General features: G+C 35.2%; 1 protein-coding gene across 3 annotated transcripts in view; it reads left to right on the top strand.

The window, feature by feature from the left end:
• The window catches only part of ATM (Serine/Threonine-kinase ATM-like protein), a 42,532-nt gene extending 22,483 nt beyond the window's left edge, over positions 1 to 20,049 (top strand). For 2 of the 3 annotated variants that reach the window (XM_088878225.1, XM_088878227.1), the window contains 38 exons: positions 904 to 973; positions 2,068 to 2,185; positions 2,289 to 2,412; positions 3,268 to 3,411; positions 3,813 to 3,920; positions 4,582 to 4,629; positions 4,722 to 4,826; positions 4,957 to 5,043; positions 5,761 to 6,072; positions 6,194 to 6,309; positions 7,654 to 7,720; positions 7,796 to 7,870; positions 8,126 to 8,245; positions 8,544 to 8,708; positions 8,793 to 8,891; positions 9,382 to 9,533; positions 10,850 to 11,051; positions 11,183 to 11,230; positions 11,345 to 11,428; positions 12,048 to 12,131; positions 12,807 to 12,887; positions 13,016 to 13,105; positions 13,197 to 13,259; positions 13,526 to 13,666; positions 13,758 to 13,814; positions 14,508 to 14,567; positions 14,750 to 14,844; positions 15,143 to 15,251; positions 15,932 to 16,021; positions 16,780 to 16,859; positions 16,945 to 17,023; positions 17,276 to 17,322; positions 17,396 to 17,495; positions 17,679 to 17,810; positions 17,910 to 18,044; positions 18,119 to 18,184; positions 19,000 to 19,146; positions 19,617 to 20,049. In XM_088878225.1, the coding sequence (XP_088734351.1) occupies positions 904 to 973; positions 2,068 to 2,185; positions 2,289 to 2,412; positions 3,268 to 3,411; positions 3,813 to 3,920; positions 4,582 to 4,629; positions 4,722 to 4,826; positions 4,957 to 5,043; positions 5,761 to 6,072; positions 6,194 to 6,309; positions 7,654 to 7,720; positions 7,796 to 7,870; positions 8,126 to 8,245; positions 8,544 to 8,708; positions 8,793 to 8,891; positions 9,382 to 9,533; positions 10,850 to 11,051; positions 11,183 to 11,230; positions 11,345 to 11,428; positions 12,048 to 12,131; positions 12,807 to 12,887; positions 13,016 to 13,105; positions 13,197 to 13,259; positions 13,526 to 13,666; positions 13,758 to 13,814; positions 14,508 to 14,567; positions 14,750 to 14,844; positions 15,143 to 15,251; positions 15,932 to 16,021; positions 16,780 to 16,859; positions 16,945 to 17,023; positions 17,276 to 17,322; positions 17,396 to 17,495; positions 17,679 to 17,810; positions 17,910 to 18,044; positions 18,119 to 18,184; positions 19,000 to 19,146; positions 19,617 to 19,694 (3,978 nt within the window). In that variant the 3' untranslated portion in view covers positions 19,695 to 20,049. The remainder of the gene's footprint in view (positions 1 to 903; positions 974 to 2,067; positions 2,186 to 2,288; positions 2,413 to 3,267; positions 3,412 to 3,812; positions 3,921 to 4,581; positions 4,630 to 4,721; positions 4,827 to 4,956; positions 5,044 to 5,760; positions 6,073 to 6,193; positions 6,310 to 7,653; positions 7,721 to 7,795; positions 7,871 to 8,125; positions 8,246 to 8,543; positions 8,709 to 8,792; positions 8,892 to 9,381; positions 9,534 to 10,849; positions 11,052 to 11,182; positions 11,231 to 11,344; positions 11,429 to 12,047; positions 12,132 to 12,806; positions 12,888 to 13,015; positions 13,106 to 13,196; positions 13,260 to 13,525; positions 13,667 to 13,757; positions 13,815 to 14,507; positions 14,568 to 14,749; positions 14,845 to 15,142; positions 15,252 to 15,931; positions 16,022 to 16,779; positions 16,860 to 16,944; positions 17,024 to 17,275; positions 17,323 to 17,395; positions 17,496 to 17,678; positions 17,811 to 17,909; positions 18,045 to 18,118; positions 18,185 to 18,999; positions 19,147 to 19,616) is intronic. The other variant, XM_088878226.1, reaches the window with a different exon arrangement.
• The last annotated feature ends 1,823 nt before the right edge of the window (positions 20,050 to 21,872 follow it).

Raw genomic sequence — 21,872 nt, 5'->3', positions numbered from 1 at the left:
GAGTGAAACCATTCGGAGAGCTACTCACTCCATCTAATTAAAAAACATGCATATGAGCTACATAAGTTGCATCCTCCGAATAGGTGCCAGTTTTCTCTTTCTTTAATGAATTTTTATGGCCCAAAGAAGAATTTAATATCACCTTACATACAATGTAGGATATACCAAAGAAACCATCAAAACGAGAGACCTTGACGCCATGTAGAACAGCTCTAAAGCAGAAATAGTAAACTGAGTTACTTTTCCTCAAAAAGACAAGTTAGAATATAAACTGTCTGCACTTCATGGGAGGTCATAAATCTTAAGGAAGGGTCTTGCAGTCAGTTACTATATGATGAAGAATATAGTTTACTGGTGAAGACAAAAGAGTTCCTGAAAAACTATGTCTTGGCTACGGCATGATTTATCTCTTAAGGCATCGACATTAGCCAACATAGTAGAAGTTTTTGGGAGTATATTGGCAAATATATGTTCTTTGCCTTATCTTTTGGATCTTAGGACCCCTTTCCCTTGATAAAGTTGAAAGTTTTACACTTCACTAATAGCAAAAGGATACCAAATGCAAAGTACAGGAACCTTCAAGTACCGGACATCTTGATCTTTTCAAAGAAATTGAAGATCTGATACTGGAATTGAAGGGTTCACCTGAAAGAACCAGGTTATGATGTTTAAGTTTGATGACAATCAGAAATGTTGTGTTGCCTTACTTGGTAGTAAGACATATGAATCATGACTAGCCTCTTGCCATTGAAAGGAATGATATTAAAATGATAAAATATTTCAATGGTTATTGTGGAATATGTGTCTTAGGCTTCTATAATAAATATGATTTATAGATATTGTTGATTTTGGTGATAACTAGATTTGTTTATGGTGGTCCTTTTGTGTGTGCATCAATTGTAGGTCCACTCAAAGGGCGTAAATTTGGTGCTAGTACAAAGTTTAATTGCAAATCTACAAAAAAAATTCAATTGTAAGTTGTTAAGTTTCTCTGCTTCTATTTCTTTAGCAGTAAGATTTACTTGCCATTCGTTAGTAGCATATGCTTCTCCAGTCATGTATACTTATATGAATCACATTAACTACTAGTGCTAATCGCAATCTAATATAATTCTGTTTATTGATCTTTTCAATCTCCTTTATGCAATAAATTCTGGGAGGAAGTTTTCTTTGAGAGAATAACTGCAATCTTCATTAATACTAATGCTAAATATAAAGAACTAAAGGGAACATGATTCAGCAGACACTTATGCTATGAGATAATGCTACTGTCATTCAGCATCTGCGCTGGCAAGTGGAAATAATCATTATGTTTGGATTCATGTTTTCGCATTTTTCAGGACAAGACAAAACACACCCAATGTTGTTTTTTTGTTTTTACACCTTGTTAGTGTGTTTTTTTATTTTTCAACTTTCTATATATAATATATATATACATATATAATATAAAAGACATGATTTGACAATAAACATTGATTTTGGTCTACTAAAGTACAACATGAAACATGTAATATTTTTATATATACATATTTATATATAACAATATATATAAAAGAGATATGATTTGACAATGAATAGTGATTTTTGTGACCCAAATCCCAACATCAAGCCTACACCACTTATTTCAAAATATTTTAAATTACCTCAAAATACAAATCCAAACATATCATGTATTTCCAACACACACTTATCTCTATTTTTCTCCAAAACACAAAAACAAAACACTCAAAACACAAATCCAAACATAAGAAATGTTTTCCAGGTTAAGTCTTTGTGCAGTGTTCTGTTGCATGAGCAGTTGAGCTCAATGGTTGCTGGTGGGGAAGAGAAATTTCAGCTTTTGTTTGATATTAAGAATTAGAGCTATAATTGCATACAAGGTTCTAGTGACTTTATGAAATAGTAAAAGGTGTGGTAACAACAAGGTTAGTGATAAATCCTTGTTTTACTTCTAGTCCATTTCCACAGAGCAAAGGGAAGAAAAAGATATTTCTTTTGTTCCTGATAGCACAGGTTATGTGTTTAGTTAACTAATTCCATATTGACTTCTTTTGCTTTTTGTGTCAGCTAAATCAATTTCCATTGCGGACTCAACTGTGTGGGCTACTTTTGACAAAACATTCGAGGCGTGGATTTGTCCTCTTGTGTATGCCATGATAAATTATTGTGATGACCTTATTCTCAGGTTGTCCTTTCTTCCTTAAACCGGATTTTATCTTTTGTTGCCTATCTTCGCTGCAGTTGTCTTCTGTAAATGAGTTATTTAATCTTTTTGTTATCTATTTCAGATTGTGCCAAGATATTGTGCTGGTGAAATCTGAAGTTGCGGAACTTCTATTCTCAAATGTTATTGTTAATATTGCCAGTAGAAAGGATTCAGATGTTGATCTTTGTAAAGTAATCTCATTGAAGGTTATTTGCATGCTTTTTGCATAAAATCATTCTAGTTTTGAATCATTTTGTGTGTCAGGGTAACAGAAATTGACTTGATGCATCAGGACTAGTTTGTTAGTATGTAACAGTCATGTGGGGGGCGTGTTACTTATACTAAATACTAAATTATTCTCCTTTTTAATAATTTAAGCTTTTACATCAGGTGATGTAGGAGTTACATACTTTATTTTCATGAACTTCTTTCCTGTCAGTTACTCTGATGTAGGATTGGGTACTTCTTGTGCATCAGTTTCCTGATATTTCAGCTAACCTTAGAGTTGTGTTTTTATTCTGATGGCATTACACTAGAGCCCTGTTGCAACACATGAACAGTGGACCTCTGATACTTTGTGACGTCCCTTTTTTAATTAACTAACATTGTTGTTTATTATATCTCGTGATACTTGACAGCTTACTTATGGTTTGACCACTTTCTTCAACGTCTTTAGACATTCTTAACTTGTTAAGGATTGAAGATTTTTTGAGGAATGGAAGTTCATGGTCATATTATATGCTATTTAAGATGTGTTGATTCCTTTAGTTTGGTTCTTCCAATTTGAGGAAAATTGCTCATCAAATTGTAAAATACAGAATTAAGTTTGTCTTCTGGAAGAGTGTGCTAGATTCATGTATAATCTTTGCCTGTTTTGGGACTTAGAATTACATTCACTTGTTAGTTCCTTGTTAAGATGGTTTTTGTTATCAGAATTTGATAATTCCATCAACTATACCTAGATAATTCTTGGTCAGTTTTCTGATTTAAAAGGTTGGTGATTCCATACAAAGTTTTGATCTATATTACCCTGGTTCTAAGTCCTCTTTCATTGTTTACAGGTACAAGAATATGTATTTATTGCATCCAATAAGTTGATCAAATCGATTCAGGTGTTCTTGCATGCTCTGAATGAGCTTCGACTGTGTCATGTAATGGAAAGATCCAAGTCTTCTTCTGCACTTCACAAGCAGAAAAGTTCAAAGGTAGAGGTGTTTCAGAATCTCTCTTTTCATGATGTCTATTATAATGTCTAGATATGATTAATGTGATAAAGGGGAAGCATAATTCTGTTAATAAACTTATATGTCCGAGCTTTCTGTGAACTTAACTTATCAACATTGGTTGGGTGAAACATCAAAGAATTCTTAGAATGATGTCTACATGCTCAAAATGATGGGATGTGAAGGGGCTTAGAGTTCTGAAAAATATCGCTCAAGCAGCCTCCTTAACAGTTTCACTGCTGAACTCAGAGAAGTAACATATTGAAACAAAAAGACAATAACCATATAATCTCATCTGGCTTGCACCAGTACACCATATATGTTAGCTAGATGATTTCAATGAACTCACCTACCGTGTCTAACCAGATTTATGATTTCAACAGCATAGTAAGCTTCCTAGCTCAGGGTTGAAGTCACGTTCTGCATCAGCAAAGATGAAGGATCTTGCAGCTTCATCGGGATTAGTGGCTTCAACATTACTGTGGGATAAGGTCTGTGTTTCAGCTTTTTACCTCAGATACAATAGCTGTAAATATGTTCAATCTAGAATTTTTTTTTCTTCTGTGTAACAAGTTAGAGGGTTGACCGATGTCCAACTGAATTCTTATCTCGAGAAGTTGATTGATACTCACTGCATGCATATATTTTCATTATGATTACACTACTTCTGATGTTCAGCTCTTTATTGTTTAGCTAAAGCTGATCAAAAGATATCACCAGTAACATTTTCTACCAAGCAGTCCAACTTTGAAACCTCTCTGCTTTGTTTGACATTTAAATAATGGCCACAGAAACTTGAGGGATGGAGAGATTCTTTTGGTGCTAAATGTATATGGAATACTGATTCAGTCATGTCTAGGCGCTATGAAAGTTCTATCTTAGAACTTATCTGGATAGTTTCTGACTGTACTGCAAATATCATTCCCAATTCTCAAGATAATGCAGAATATGCGAAAATTCATTTATTTAATCTCATTTGAGTTTTAACAGCTTTCTGAAGGAAAGGTTGATGCTTAGAATATATAATTTCTAACCCCTCTGGTGATTAAATGATAGCTTATTTGCCTTCAGCATCTTTTTTTTCTGCCTTTCTCCTGCTCCTCTACAATAGGTTGCAAGTGTATTTCCTTATAGGTTGGTATCCTTGACCAGGTTTATTGGCTTGCTCTGGATTACCTTGTAGTAGCAAACTCTGCTATTGTGAGTATGACTTCAGCTTCTTTGTCTTGTTTTCAGTATCTTAGGTTGCTATTTCCTGTAATCTGTCTTTTGCTTTATTATTGTGCTTGCAGGATTGTGGCTCTTACTTTACTGCTTTTCTTTACGTTGAGCACTGGTGTGAGGAGCACTTTAATAGCCTCAGATTAGGCAGCCCAGATTTTTCTCATCATGAAACAGTATGTTTCACTTGGTGCCTTTCTGGAAATGATATATGTGATTGGTGTACTTTATGAATCTCCATGTTCCATTATACATAATATACACACTGAAGTGCAGAACTTGCTTACTTTTCTCTCTGAATGTCAGTTGCCGCCCCATGTTGAAATACTTGTCGCAGCAGTCACCCAAATCAATGAGCCTGACAGTATCTATGGGATTATTCAATCTCACAAGGTTAGTTGACCATGTCTTTATGAGTTAAACCAAAATCGAAATGCTCCATAGGGAAGAGAGCCATGAAAATAGTAAAAAGTGCCTTTGTTTCTGTTGTTCTGTTATGTAATATCTTTAATTAGTTCAAAATAATGTCTTGAAGGTTCTTCCTTTACAAATGTTTACTGGTTTATTTGTTTAAGCTCTTTAGGATATGGTTGTCAAGAAAAAAATCTGTGGCTTTGAAACTTTTAAGGTGGGCATCCATAGATACTATGCCATCACATGCATATAATATTAATTACATCATTGTCAAATATTGCGGATGCTATCATTTGTATATTATGATTTCATTTATTTATATGATATTGTTTTGTTTTCCCTACTAGTTTGAGTAATTGTTGTATATTCTTGTTTTAATGATTAAGGCGGTGCAGGTGTTGTTTTAGCTCCTGATTAGAGGTGCCTCCATCATGAGTTCTTATGTCTAAGAAATCCACTATAATTTGTTGTCCCATGCCCATTATGACCTTTCCTTTTCTTTTGGTATTAAACTGTTCAAATACTTCTAGATTATCTAGTAGGATCGATGAACCTTATGGTAGTATTATAGTAAAAGCTAAGCTCATCATCATGGAGAATGATGGTTACAAAGCATACCATTTACTGTACCCGCTAATATGTTGCCAAAGTCTGCCCGAACATAATGACAGTGTATTGTTATCTCTTGATTTGCAGTTGACATCTCAGATAATCACTTTTGAACATGAGGGTAATTGGGGTAAAGCACTTGAATATTATGATTTGCAAGTACGCTCTGAGCCAATTGCGGGAATAAGTGGTTCTACCTTTTCTTCTGAGAATACTCAACAGGCAGAACATGCAGACTTCTCTAAAACAGAACATGGCCAGATACAAAAGAAGCCTTATAAAGGACTAATTAGATCCTTACAGCAAATTGGCTGCACTCATGTATTGGATGTTTATTGTCAAGGATTGACCTCTCAGCGAGGCCGGTTTCAACATGATTTAGAATTTACCGAGCTGCAGGTTTCATATACTTTTTGCTTTAAACTGCTGATCAGTTTGGTCACTGGTCCTCGCATCTCTCTTTCTTATTTTGTGTTATTGCATGAACGAGTTGTTTTGCTGTCTTCCCTATCTTGTGCAGTATGAAGCTGCTTGGCGTGCAGGAAACTGGGATTTCTGCCCACTTTATTCTGGTGCTGATGCATCAGGTCCATATCAATTCAGTGCTGGACATCATTTCAATGAAAAACTGCACAGGTATTATGTTTGTATCTTAAATCCAGCTAGATTATGATTTATTCAAGTGTTTCTTATTCCGGAATGATGTGAACCTCCATTTGCTCCGTATGGTATACTGCTTTGTCGACACGCTTGTATTAATATGCATGTATATGAAGATATTACAGTGGTCCAGAAGGATTGGTTATGAGAACCTTTTCCTCCCTCTCTCTCTCTTAGGCCCTCTTATAGGCCGCCAGGGGCAGGGTCTGTTGTACTGGAAACCGAGTATTATGAACAGTACTGCTATGGTCTTTAAGATTGATTATTCACTCTCATGATACTTCTTCTTATGGTCTCCTACCTCTTCAGGTTTCCTTCAACTCATCCCAGTTATTAGCTGGTAGATTCAAAGCCTTTGCCGAAGCCCTTCTATGAAGAGTCTGTTAAAAGATTTTCAATGTTATAAGGAGTTTTAAGCTTTAAGTTTTAGGGGAGACTTATCTTTGTATTCCATTCATTCTTTCTCTTGCTCTTACCATTTATTTTTAGTTTCGTTTTAAAGGGAAAATGACAGTAACTGACATTGAATTTAACAAATTGTAGGAAATGAACAGAACTTGCAACTTCTAGTTGTTGATAATATCTATGCTAGCACTTTAGGTTTTTTAACTGTCAGCCTCCCTCTTCTTTCCCGCATCTTTCATATGCTACTTATTGTGCTGCGCTATTCAAAAGTTCATCGACATCTTTCCATCTCTTGTAGGTGAGCACATTTTGCTTAGAGATGTCCAAGGATTTTTATAATATAATTACATCTGCAGGAATCTTACCTTTACTCTTTCAGTCTTTTCTTGTGAACATTGTTGCACAGATTTCCTTCTATTAATTTGTTTCACCTTTTGGCAATGGCAGAAAACCAGGAAGTAATAAGAACTGTCACATTTTTTCGAGACCATTTCAATGATTCCCTGTATCCTTTTAACTATATGCTATTGAATGAAGTAGTTAAACGACTTCCATTACCATTAGAGTATGATGCTGAATGGACATATGGCTGTTCTGTTGTTAGACACATAAGTGGTTAACACTTTAATTCTGGGGCTGTTGCATTCTTCCTTTTCTTCTGTCTCTATGCAATTATTTCTATGATTCTTACATTTCAATTTATTTATAAATTTTGGGAATCCCACTTTTCTGATACTTGATCTGTGATGATTTGATCCTTATTCATGTGGGAATAACATACTGGGTTGAATCATTCAAGTAACTTTACAAACTCTCGAAACACACCTATCATAGACTAGCACAAGACATATTGCATGAACTTGCTGTGTCCTGCCATCAATTGAATGCTGACATTCTCTACTTGCTGTTGTTCAGCTGTTTGAGAGCACTACAAGAAGGCGAATTTGATGAATTTCATACGACACTGAAAAAGTCAAAGCAGGTTGGTAGATAGTAAACTCTTTTATATGACTAATACCTCAACTTTTGAAATGTAATATTATTACATCTCCTTCAGGCTCTTTTGATGTCCATCTGCCATGCGAGTAAGGAGAGTACTGAGTACATATACTCAACCATAGTTAAGCTTCAGGTACTTCTCCAAGCAGCCTGGTCGCCTATATTTATTCATGGTTTTAAGATTACCCATGTTTGTTCTGCTTGGGAGGTGGAAGCCGGCTGAAGCTTCGTTCATGGACTCATATGAGTCCCTTCGATTTCAGATACAAATAACTGTATCTCTGTAATCTAGTTACAGTCAAGGATTTGAGATTTCAAAATTTTTAATAGTTTCTGGACAATCATCTTACATGGGACTATATTTATTTGGTTTCGTTTTACTTGCCAGATCTTTTATCATCTCGGAATGGCATGGGGTTTACGCTGGAGTTCACCATGTGAAAATTTTGATTCTTCTTCCGACAGACAGAAACTTTTATATGAACCTGTAGTTCCCTCATCGGACCGGGTATTGTTCCTTTCACTAATTTTAGTATCTATCAGCTTCTGTTTAAAAGGTTATTTCACATTTCCGTATTGGAATATATTTTGGACTTTCTGGTTAAAAATCTATTTGTATGCTAACAACGAAGGCATATCTAATGCTTTAAGCTCTTTGCCTCTGCCGTATCCCTTTATTCTATATTATGCAATAACTTGGGATGAGCATGTTTTTACTTCAAGTTAAATGTCAGTGTCTGGGGACGAGATGTTGAAAAAACAATTTTCAATATAAGATTCACTAACCTCTGAATTTGAATCTACAGTTGCAATTGCTACATACAAATTGGAGCTGCATTTTGAAACAAACAGATTTACATATGAATTTGCTGGAACCTTTTATAGCATTTAGAAGAGTCTTGCTTCGGGTTTTAAATTCTATGGACAGTACAGTGCATCATCTTTGGGAATCAGCATCTGTTCTGCGTAAGGTATTCTCTAAATTGTTTGTAATTTATGTTAGAATAAACCAGAGCAGAGCACACTAAGCCGGTTGTTTGGTTGTTCATCTACAGGGCTCTAGGATTTCACAGGCTGCTGCAGCCTTGCATGAATTTAAGTTTCTTTGTTCTGGGATGGGAGAAGGATATTCTAATTTGTACTGGCTTGGAAGGGTACATACTTTTTCTCTAGTCTTTTAGATTCATTGAACAAGAAATGCATCTAGTTTTTTGTGCTTCCTGCACTTGTACAAAAGGATTATAGTACTCTAGGGTTACGTAGCTTTTTCAAAATTTCATCTGCCTGAAATGATTAACATGCTTTTGGACGAACAAGTTCGTTCTTGATATGTTATGAATTATCACACTGTTACATGCTCTGGATGATGTGAACTCATTTAATCTGAACCTTTCCATGTTTCTCTCACCCACTAAGCTTGAACTCCGGTATGGGTGCGAACAGTGGGTGATTCCCTTACATTTTCCTGAGGGACAATAAATTTGTAGGATAGCCTTCACTGATGATTCTTGCATTAGGCATTAGGTGTTGTGTTCCGTTGAGTGTGTTAATGTACCATGTAGCTCCCTCTCTTGGCTTCTCTCTCCAATTCTAAGTTGACATCATTGACTAGAAATTAACATTTGTTAATCTTCCTTCTTAAAGCTAGAAGAAGCAAAGCTTCTCCGTGCCCAAGGTCAGCATGAGATGGCAATCAACCTTGCAGATTATATTTCACAAAATCACTGCTTGAAGGAAGAGGCTGCAGATGTATTTCGCTTAGTTGGAAAATGGCTGGCGGAAACTCGATCTAGCAAGTTAGTAATATGCCAATCAACTCCATATTATACATTTGATAGCATACTCCAATAATGGTTATTTCTTTCCGAGTTATGGGGGAATTAAATTACCTTAATTTAGTCATTGACTGGTAGCCGAAAAAGAACCGAGTAAAAAACCTTTATGCAATGCAGCAAAATTCAACTTGAAATAGTGAAACATGAAATATGATATTTTTATATTTGCATTACCTTTAGACACGTCCAAACTCGGTGATGATTAAAAGGCCAACTCAAAAGTGAACAAATGCAATCCTAACTAAATAACTTTCTTTATAACTAAATTGAGCAGCTCTAGAGTGCTAGAATAGAATTGAGTAGCTCATTTTAGTCACTCGGCAATGAAACTCAAATAGAACAATCCATCTTTTTAATCCTTTTTCCCCTTCTCTTCTTGCTTATTTCAAGATATTTTCACCATTAAAATGGAATCCAATAAATAGTGCCCTCAATCTTCTATACTGAAAATAAGTCGGAGCATAACTTAAATTTAGAATATCGTGTCTAATTATTTTTCTTGTTGGTGCTCCATTCTGGGCCGGCTAATAGATGGTTAAGATAACTCCTGATTCGAAGTCTGTTGCACTTGTTTGGCTATAAAATATCTGAAATTGGTGACAACAGAAATCACTTTAACAGCATGATTCTGGTACATAAGATCTAATATTGCATTTCAAACAGCAAAGTCTTGGACTGGTACTTTAATCTATTATTCTATTATAGCCTAAGCAATCGATACTTACTCAACACCAAAGGTTTTAGGAAATGGGAATTATTTGAGAAGAAAAACTCTGATTCTCTACAATATATGCTGATAACAAATCTTAACTACCGCTAATAGTAACTCCTGTACGTTGATAATTCATAACCCTTGGTTCTCTCCTTTGTTTTGCTTGTGGATAAATCTTGTATATGGGCCTGCCTGGTATTGTAAGTGAAGTATAATGATAAAATATGAGCCCCGTGAGTCATGAATATCTTAAACCAAAAGGTAGCCTTTGGTTGGTTGTTGTCAGTGTTTAGTGTCTAAGTAGACACTATATAAAATACCTTTCTGTAAGTACTTAATTTCCTTATTGCCAAATGGGACATAAGATCTATAGCTGATGTCCCGGATAGACCAACTGGATTAGTATCGCAAAGTTGAAGTTGATTAACCTCTTCAAGCCTTAGCAAACGTAATCACCTTAAAGCTGATCTTTGAACACATGTCAAATTATATCTATATACATCTCTATATATTCCATATTCTCCAAGTTGATAAATTGCTTGAACTCTCTGTGATGCTGCTGCAGTTCCAGGACTATATTAGAGAAGTACCTGAAACAAGCTGTTAATCTAGCTGAGGATTGCAAGGCTACAGACAAGTTATCAATACAGAAAAGAAACCAAATGCATTTCCATCTTGCTCATTATGCAGATGCTCTTTTTCGTAGTCACGAAGAGAGACTAAGCTCCAATGAATGGCAAGTAGCAATGCGGTTACGCAAACACAAGGTATGTGCTATATATGATGCATATGCATAAAGAAAGGATCAAATAGTTTAGAAGAAGGTAAAGGGCTATAAAGGTGGCAGTTAATAAGTTTATTTTGTAATTGAAATTCGGAATGTATTGATGACATGCAGAAAAAAGAGTTAGAGGCACTAATCAAGCGTTTTAAGAGTATGGCAAAGGCAAGTCCCGTTACTTGTTTGTTCTTTCAGATCATTCACTTGCAACATGCACTGGTAGTTGAGGAAATCCTCAGCTATATGATTAGCTTGATATGGTTTCCATGTGGATTCTAGGGAGACAAAACTGACTATTCACTAAAAATACAAGAGCTGCAAAAACAGCTGGCTATGGACAGAGATGAAGAAGTGAAGTTGCAGGTATGCTGATGGAAGTGTTATTAGAATTTGGCCTGATTTTTATGAGCCGATTCATGTCACATCCTCGTTATGTAATTGAAGTGTGCAATTCAAGAAAATCCTGAGGGGTTTGTCAATTTTAGTTTCATAGTAAGAGGTTTGATGGATCATGTGAAGCTGTAGTAAGTGGGTGCGGCCTTCTTGAGTGCCTATTTTTGATGTCTTGAATTACACTTATAATAATAACAGTGACTTTTTGAAAATTGAGTTTGGTCCTTCACTTTCATTACATTGATGTGGATTGCGCATGGAATAGCAAAGGAAACTTTCCAGACACTTATAGTTTGTGCTATAATTAGACAACATCTTGCTCTGAATGCAGTAGCTAAGGGTAAGATTTGGGAAAAAGAACCAATTGTATGGGAAATACTTCAGGAGGAAGTTACTGGTCCACTTTCCTCTTTTGATTTTAATTATTCACAGAAGGTGTTGTTTCCTTTGCTACACTGGTTAAATGGATCTACTTGAATTTTAACTGCTGTGAACCGATTTTGCAATGTTATTGTATTGAGCTGAAGCTGATTTTGTTTTTTACGGCAAAATTATGCTAATATTTGGGTGTTTTACCTTTGCTACCCAGGAAGACAGGGACAATTTTCTATGTACAGCGTTAGAAGGATACAAGCGATGTTTGGTCATTGGTGAAAAATATGACATCCGAGTGGTATGTACTAACTACTCACGTTTGTGTTTCCAGCATCTCATGCAGTATACAATTGAAAAGAGTTTCATCTTATAAATATTTCAGACTTCCTGCTTAGTTCTCATAACTTGAAATCTAGTACTTCAGCTATCATTTTTATGGCACCACCATCAGGTGAGAGTTGGAAAAGATCTTATTGCATTCTATATTTTCACTCAAGAACAAATGGTTGAAAGTCCTCATTCGAACCGTGATTAAACAAGGATGCTTTTGGGACGTAATACAATTTTAGGGAAAAGGTTTATTATTTAAGGGCACCGCGAAAAGGAAATGGGAACATTCAAATATGTATTAAAATTTGGGTGTCAATACATCTTGATGGTGAATACTCCAACTATTACTACTTCGAGAAACAATATTATTTCATTTATGAATTAGACATAGTTCATGAGGTAATATGTTGTTCGTTAACATAGACGATCGTTATGTGTATATTTAATGATTGTCATGTGTTTGGACGTTTTGCTTAATGTATTGGGAAGAATTCAGGATTCCAGTTGTCATTTTCTTGGACCCAATTACTGGCTTTATTGCAATTGATAGCATTGTTTTGTTTGTCTATGTTTCTTTCTTTACCTCAATTGCCTTGTGTGAATGTCAACTTACTAGAATTGACAAGTGTTTGTGTACTTTTAGGTATTTCGACTTGTTTCCCTATGGTTCAGTCTTTCAACTAGACAGATCATTGTGGATAGCATGCTTAGCATTATCAAGGAGGTAAAGTAATGAAAATATGTTACACTGAGTTATTAGTATGAAATATTCCCTCTTTAATTACTGAAGCAATAGAAAATCTCCATCGGCCCATAGTTTACATTGGTTGAAGTCACGGATCTATGTACTAGGTGCAATCTCACAAGTTTATTCTGTTGGTATACCAAATTGCATCACGGATGGGTGGCGCAAAGGACTCGTTTGGACCTACAAGCTTTCAGGTTTGTTTTTTATGCTGTATCATTCATCTTTTGTTGACACATCTTTTTAATTTTCAATCCTTCTTCTTTGGAAACTGGTTGGCTATTGCAGTTTGCATTGCTTTCTCTTGTGAAGAAGATGGCCCTTGACCATCCTTATCATACAATATTTCAGGTATTTTGTTCTTGTAATTTTTTGAGAAGATGACCTTAAAGTTGCAAATTTTTGGTATCTATTTTGCATATCAGTTAGACTTCTAATATTCTTCTTTTAAGTAGTTCTGCAGTTGGTATCTCTAATTTATTTGCATGCCCTACATTCGTTTTGCTAGTTATATTGTGCTTTCAGAAGTTAATTGAAGTTATTAGTGCTATCCTATAGTTCTATCAATGTGCAAAATTTTAATGCCTCGTGTGCATTCTTGTTCTGTTGATTATCAGCTGCTAGCTCTGGCGAATGGTGACCGCATCAAGGACAAGCAGCGCAGTAGAAACTCATTTGTGGTGGATGTAGATAAGAAGATCGCTGCAGAAGATCTCTTGAGAGAGCTATCATCTTACCACGGAGCTATCATCAGACAAGTATAGCTCTTCTAGTTCTGGTGTTTCATTTATTGTGTATGTGTTGTAGTATGCATCCTCAGTCTTTTACTTGTTCCCTTTTGCTACTCAGATGAAGCAAATGGTAGAGATATACATTAAACTTGCAGAAATGGAAACAAAGAGAGAGGTAACAAACTGTAACTGGTTCTTGTTCTTTCTTAAAGTCAGTCGGTTATGTCAGGCCTTGACAAGTTGAACAAAGATTTAAATGGATGTACAATTTATGTCGAAGTTAAAGTATGTCTTTCATACTTAATTTTTTTATTCGTTCTTAAATTTTCGTTCCTATCGTGAATGTATCCTAATTTTCTAATTGATTAATATAGCTCTATCATTTGAGCAAAGTCAAGATCATAATTTTATTTGCACCTGTTGAAAATTTGAATAGTTTTTATTTTATCAACTGTAAGCTCGTGAAATAACTTTTAATAAGTTAATTTGGTTACATGTTCTCGAAGTATCCATATGAAAAACACATCAAATTGCCCTCATTCATTTAGAAAACTTTATTGTTTGATTTTTATGTAAATTTAAAATTTGAGAACTTGTATTTTTTGAAGCTTGTTATGAAAAAGGTAACACATACTTTAATGTTGAGACCCACACTCATTCGATGTTTTGGGAATAACATGGTAAACGCCAACGGGTATTCTATGGGTAGGGTTCAGGTACATAAGTGACATATGGTTACTTAATGGGTATGGATTCGGTTAGGGTAATGCCGACCCATTGACAGGCCTACGAGTAGTTTGTGTACCTATTCCTGCTACCTGGGACATCTTGAACCATCAACCATATAACTTTGTCTTATTTTGAACAGGACACCAACAAAAGAGTGACTCTGCCGAGAGAACTCCGGAGTGTTAGGCAACTTGAGCTTGTAAGACTGTCTTTTCCCTTTTCTTCATTTGGTTGGTTATAGATATCAAAATACTAGACAGTCATTTTATTGTTATTACCAGTACACCAGCATCATTTTCTCTTTGATTAGTAGCATCATTAACAAGAACCAAAGGTGACTGCCTAACAGAGATTTCTGAGTGCATGATTATGGCATTTCAGGTTCCGGTTATAACATCTAATTTTCCTGTTGACCGGACTTGTCAATATCCTGAAGGATCTTTTCCCCACTTTAAAGGGTTGGGTGATTCAGTCACGTAAGTATTTACACTGTCTGGATTTTGGTTTTGTGTAACAACTCAGAGGACAATGTTTTTTATGGTGGTGAAAGTACTAAGGAAATATTTGCACAGTATTGTTTTTAGAAATATTTCTTGATCTATGGACTTAATTCATGCTTTTTCTGATGATAATAAATATTGAAGCTATCACAATGATTAGTTATAGATTTCATCCTGAAACTGTAACTCCAATACCTTCCTTGGAAAGAAGCTTCTCATATATACTATCCACCACCACTTCTCGTGCTGATATTCTGTTTCTGGAAACATGCAGCATAATGAATGGTATAAATGCCCCAAAAGTGGTGGAGTGCTTAGGTTCTGATGGCAAACGTTACCGGCAACTCGCAAAATCTGGCAATGATGACCTGAGACAAGATGCTGTATGAATTCAGATCACTTGATCTTCTTGTGAATCATATTTGCCATTGGATTGGTGATAATTAGTTAACTTAATGTTGGTCATATTGTGGTTGGAGGAATATACTGTATGATAGCTCAGTAAATTGATGTGCATTTATCTCACCAAAGTTAAGGAGTTCAGATGAAATCCAAGCTGCAGGTTTTTGTGAAATTTGATTTTCAGTACACCCTGTGCCTTTGAGTTCCCAAACTTCTACCTTGTACACCTAACCTAGGCCATGTCTTCTGGCTTCAGACAGAAAATAGAACATAAGATGTAAGGTGATCATCATTGGAAGGTGATCTGCTTGTTTTCTGCGTTGATCATATATGATTTGTTGCTCGTGTAGAGTGTTTTTGCAGAACCTGTTTGATCCATATAATCAAAGTTCATTGAGAAACCATGGGTTTGTCCACTGTATGCTTCTGGTTCTTCTGTCTTGTTTAAGACTTGAAGTTGAAAGGACTGGTCGCATCATATCTGTCAATATATTAATATTCATCCCCTTGACCAACCAAACTTGAATTTATCGTTTTCTGTGTGCACAGAGTAGTATGTTAAATAAATGCCTGTTTTTGAATGTTCATTTGTTTTTATCAGACTCAGAAGTGTTCAACTGTTTTTATTTTCCCTTACACAAATTTTGTGAATACCATGCAGGTGATGGAACAATTTTTCGGTTTAGTCAACACTTTTTTGCAGAACAATCGTGACACATGGAGGAGAAGACTTAGGATACGTACATACAAGGTATTTTCCCCATCTAAAACAATCAAATTGTCTTGCTCAGTTTTGCAAAAGCTCCTCTGTTCATTACAGGTATAGTAAATCCAATATGAGATGGGTTTCAGAATGTCTTTTAAACACTAAATGGGTTCACAGTTTTAAATATTTGCAATGTGTCTATTGGATCTTCAAAAATAACCTTGCACGGTTCTTATCTTGTTTATGGGTTTCCTTGAGTCAACTACAGAGACCTTTAGAATCATGTAGCATGTGAAATTGTTACTTTGTATGCTGTTCCATTTTGTCCTTGTTAAAATATGACTTCTCATTGTTGCAACACTGTTATTATGATAGCCATTACTTTAGATTCATGCTTACGCACCACAGTTTCAATGTAGAACTTTTTCTCTGCATTTTAAGTTGGAGGAAATTGCAGTCAATAGTTCTTAAATAACTCATTAAGCTAGGAAATTTTGGGTTTGTACCAGAGGAGATAGTTATTGGCAGCTGAAGAATGTTGATTGTGATTTTCCGCGGTACTTGAATAAATCATAATATTCCTTTCCACGACCTCTTGTTTCTCTTCTTTTCCCTACATGAAAAAGGAGCGATCTACCAGTCTGTGTAGTTCACATTTTGTGTTCTAATTAGTTATATCATTTATATCCTAAGAGAATGTTTAATCCTTTTTTATACTAAAGCGTCATGCGTCTTGCCTTGCATTTTTGTGTGTGATTTTTTGCAGCAGCAGAAACTAAATTTTATTGTCCTTGATCTGACAGGTTGTTCCTTTTACTCCCAGCGCTGGTGTACTAGAATGGGTGAATGGAACTTTCCCACTTGGTGAATATCTTATTGGAAGGTTAGTAAAAGAACCATCTCCGTAAATTGACAGTGTATGAATCAAAAAATGATCTTATGTTGAATATGTTAATCACCCTATCCAGCTCCAGAAATGGAGGAGCTCATGGACGCTATGGAGTAGGAGATTGGACATTTATGGAATGTCGGCAGCATATGACTACTGTATGTATCATATGGTTTATTTCTATTTAAATGAATTTTGCCCTTGAATATTTCTTTGAGTGAACTCCTTGTTTCTCACAAGTGAAGTGATACCAATGCACACAAATAAGAACTTTATATGTCAACTTGAATAATTACCTTAATCTTCTGAGTCAAAATTATGTGATGCATACGCACTACATCATTCCTTGCTATTGTATGCATTACATCATTCCTTGCTATCTCAGTATCAGTGCATACTATGTTTTGTAGGAAACCAACAAGCGCAAAGCATTCCAGGAAGTGTGCGACAATTTCAGGTGCATGAATTTTGTGAAACCACCTAAATTCTAAACGTGTGAACTAACTAGGCTAAGTTATCATGCAATGCAGGCCAGTCATGCATCACTTCTTCTTGGAGAGGTTTTCAGATCCCGCTGATTGGTTTGACAAGAGACTGGCATATACAAGAAGCGTGGCAGCTAGCTCAATGGTTTCTCTTTAATTTTCTATTGCTTTGGTCTATTGTTTTAATGATATTATCGTATTGTGAAGTCAAAACCAATGTAGTTTCTTTTGTTCCTTACTTGGAGAAATAGCAGCATGAAATTATTTGGGGATGAATGATGATAGTATCAAATCTGGTAGCAATAAAGATCAATTCCATTGCCTGCAGGTGGGTTACATCGTAGGATTAGGGGATCGACATTCCATGAACATCCTGATTGATCAAGCCACTGCTGAAGTTGTTCATATTGATCTGGGAGTTGCATTTGAGCAAGGCCTGATGCTAAAAACACCTGAAAGAGTTAGTTCTATCTTGATGTTCCTGTTTTTCTGCCACTTTGTTGTGCTTTTCAATTCCGATTAATATAACTTTACTAAGGTTTTAAACTGTGATTCTCAGGTACCTTTTAGGCTGACACGGGACATCATAGATGGTATGGGTGTAACTGGGGTGGAAGGAGTGTTTAGAAGATGCTGTGAGGAAACTCTTTCGGTCATGCGAACAAATAAAGAAGCATTACTTACAATTATAGAGGTGCAATCAGTGAATAAATGATTTTATCTTAAATAGTGTAACAGATTACTTCACAATATGAAAATGTTATGCAGGTTTTTATCCATGATCCTTTATACAAGTGGGCTCTATCACCTCTAAAGGCTATGCAACGCCAAAAGGTATATCAGTAGATCTACTTCATCTATACGCAATCAGAGTGCACTGCATGTCTCCTATGTAGTAGGATTTCAATGTAACATAAACAATTAGAAATTCTGGAAGAAAGAATTATTTATTTAGGTCATTGGAAGTATAAAAAGAGACCCCTCCTTTTATGAAAATTTTAATATTAATTATTTGTCACTTTAACTTAAGAGTGCAGCTATGCAATTTCTTAAGTATGTGTAGATTGTGATGTCCAAATCCTGAAAATGCACTCAGAAGTATTTGATCTACAATTTGGCAATGTAATGAGTAATGAGCTTCACTTGTGGCTGAGTGCCATGCTTGTTTCCTTATATTCCCTCTTGACTACCTGCTACCGAAAATTCTGACTTTTGGCCGGAGGATTCCTCATGATTTGCAACTTGAATCATGAAGAGAAACACTGGAAGTTGCTTTTCTCATGTGTATTGTTGTTTCCTTTGTATTTTATGGTAAAGGGAGAGATTTTACCTCTCCTTGTTGTTACAGGAAATATCGGCTTTTGAGTTGAATTTATAGATTGAGTTAACCTTTTCCACCTAACCTCTTGATCTTTTTCTTGGTGGAGTAAGAGGGTGTTTGGTTGAGCTTTTAAGCTATTGAAAACTCTGCAAAATCGTCTGGTAAATTTTTTTTCTAAAGAGCCTATGATATTTCAAAACAAAATGTTTAGAATCTCATAACTTATTTAAAAAATATTTTAAGCTTTGAGTTTATCACTAGGTGTTAGGCGTCTAGCTGCCAACGTGTATGTATAGCTTCTCACACAGGCTTGTTTCTATCTTACTAGGATATTGATGACGATTTAGATGCCAGTCTGGAGGACTCTGACGAAGATGAATATGAAGGCAATAAAGATGCTGCCAGAGCCTTGCTGCGTGTCAAACAAAAGCTAGATGGATATGAAGATGGTGAAATGAGGAGTGTTCATGGGCAGGTATGTGTTCAATCTAACATCAGCAATTTTGCTGGACGCAAAGCTGAAACTACATCTCTTAAATTTGCACTGTTAAGTCCTTCAAAAAAAAAATTGCACTGTTAAGCTGTGAATCATGTCAGTGGTATTCTAAAGTCAACTTTTCAAGCAACACAGTATGGAGACTCCCATTGATGTTGCGAAAATCCCAAGTTTTCTCTTGCATGAAATTCTGAAGCCATGATTATTCATCTCATGCATTCTTTCGGGGAGGAGGGGTAGGGGAGGTTGCAGGAAGCATGCACCCTACGATCCCCGAAAGGAATTTTGGCAATGGGTGAAGGACTGGAGTTAATTTTCTACTGACACCATTTCTTCCTACAAATTTCTTTCTATTCTCTAATCATGTCGCCGACCAAAGTCGTTTCTTTGATTCTTAATTATTTTCTCTAAATTGCTTAGTCTTAATCAACATACGTTATCTATTGTAGGTTCAACAACTGATACAAGATGCAATTGATCCTGACCGTTTGTGCCATATGTTTCCTGGATGGGGTGCATGGTTGTGATAACCTATCCCCATCTCAGTTTTGTGGTTTGTACAGAATCCCCAGAATTCTCTTTTATTTTCCTTTTCTGAGGCAGCTTTTACACTGTACAGCGCAATGAAGTATTTCTACGGGATAGCTGAGCGCTGGGGGGCCAGAATTTTGTATCACAGGCATTCATGGTTCTGCACGTCGGTAGTAGATTTTACCTGTTTATTCTTCATTCTGATGCGTGATTCCGCTGTATGTCCTTCTGTCCCTGTGTATGTACATATACTTATGGATCGTGGACTGGAGCTTGAGAGCCCGAACAGGAATGTAATGCCAAAAATAGAAAGACATGAAAACAAAATTTATAGACAAGTTCCTAAATCTATTCCTCGTCGACGTTTCTAGTTTAGTATTCCGTGCCTGCTTTTGTATGAAGGAGAGTTTTTCTGCTGCGTACGCTGGTTCTCTAAGTTTGCAATTATACAACAGCTTGAAATGATGGAAACATGTGAAAGTTAGGAACTTCTGATTAGACTCTTTGGATTTGTTAAGGGGTGAAGAAAAGCTTCTGAGTAGAGGCTTCGGATTCTACGTGAAAAGACAAAAAAAACAAAGCTCTTTCTCAAAAATTCAAAAATAATCAAAATCTTCCCTTCATGTTATAAGGATTAATAACATTATGAGAAATTGTCTTCCCCCCCCCCCCCCCCTCCCAAAAAAAAAATTGTAGAATTATATTTACACTTTTTTTTGAAAATTTATTATTTACACTTGACTTCTTTTGTATTTTGGATAGAAAATGCTGACATTAGTAAATTTTACTTAAGTTTGCAATTTTATTCTTTATTTAATATTTTATGTAATAATTTAATATAAAAAGAGAAAACTATAATGATATTAATTTTATTTTTATATATATATATTATATTTATCTCTTTATACATATAAAAGTATATACGGAAATATTGGGGGGGGGGGGAGGATTGAAAAATATGGATATTTTTTGTTAATATTAGTATTCAGTTTGTCTAACACTGAACTGAAAATTTCCAAACATAGTCTAATTTTAAATTTTTTTTAATTCACACTTTTACAAATAATAAAATAGAAATATTTGAGGACTTATTCGTTTTAGTACATATTTGGATGACTTCTTTGTATTATATTTTTTCATATAAGCATGTTTTTTAATTTAAGAAAAAACTTAAATTTATGACTATTTATCTTTATTCAAAAAATTTATCAAAATATTTTTATTTAAATTTAGATGACTATATAATAATTATTTCTTATTCAAAAGATTTGATTATTTCTTTTAACGAACTAAATTAGTAACATAATTCATATTTATTTATAATTTTTTATTTTTTCAACAGAAAATAATTAGCTCATGCTTTGACTCAGGTACCAATAGCTCATCAAAGGGTGGCAATGCCCCGAATTTTTCAGGGCCTTAACCCAGACCTGCCCCACTCAAGGCGGGTTTGGGTCCCAAAAATGGGGTTTGGGGTGAGTAACGAATCCTAGGGATGAGATGGTCCTAATCTGACTTGGACCCGACCCACTCCAAGTAAGGTCTTTGAGTATTAGATTTTATCGAACTCATCATATTTACTTTTTTTTACTTTTTTATTTTTTTTATATGTTTAATATGTGATTGTATATTTTTCTTGATACATATATATAAGAATACGTGTTATTTTATTTACACTAACACATAATGCATGAACTGAATACTTTATAAATTAAAATAATGATATATAATAGTTCATAAATGTTCTGATATATATATATAAATAACATAATATTAAAATTTTTAAATTAATATTTAAATATGCACATACAAATTTATTAAAAAAATATCCTATTATTATTATCACATATCTATAAAATTTTTGTAGTATTATTTTATAAAAAAATATTAAATTAAATCTATCAAGTTCAACCCAATAAATTCCAAATCCGAAACGATTTGGTTACCAAGTTCAATAATTTCCTACTTGATCGGATCTCGAATTTTGGTAAAGTTGCTCTGAGACCCGACCCGTGCTATCCGTAACGGTTCTTAAAATTAGGACCACTGGAGCCAAGGCGGATCTCGGATTCTTGGGACATGAGATGAGAATCCGCAGACAGAATATTTATATAGATGTAGCGGGTGGGGCTTTGGGTCCGAAAGGCAGTTGGCGGGTTGCCACCTCTTTACAG

The sequence above is a fragment of the Sesamum indicum genome, linkage group LG3, assembly GCF_026168435.1.
Source record: "Sesamum indicum cultivar Baizhima isolate 11 linkage group LG3, ASM2616843v1, whole genome shotgun sequence".
In the NCBI taxonomy this organism is placed as follows: domain Eukaryota; kingdom Viridiplantae; phylum Streptophyta; class Magnoliopsida; order Lamiales; family Pedaliaceae; genus Sesamum; species Sesamum indicum.
Note: the sequence above shows the minus strand (reverse complement) of the source record. Positions and strands in the feature narration are given on the sequence as shown.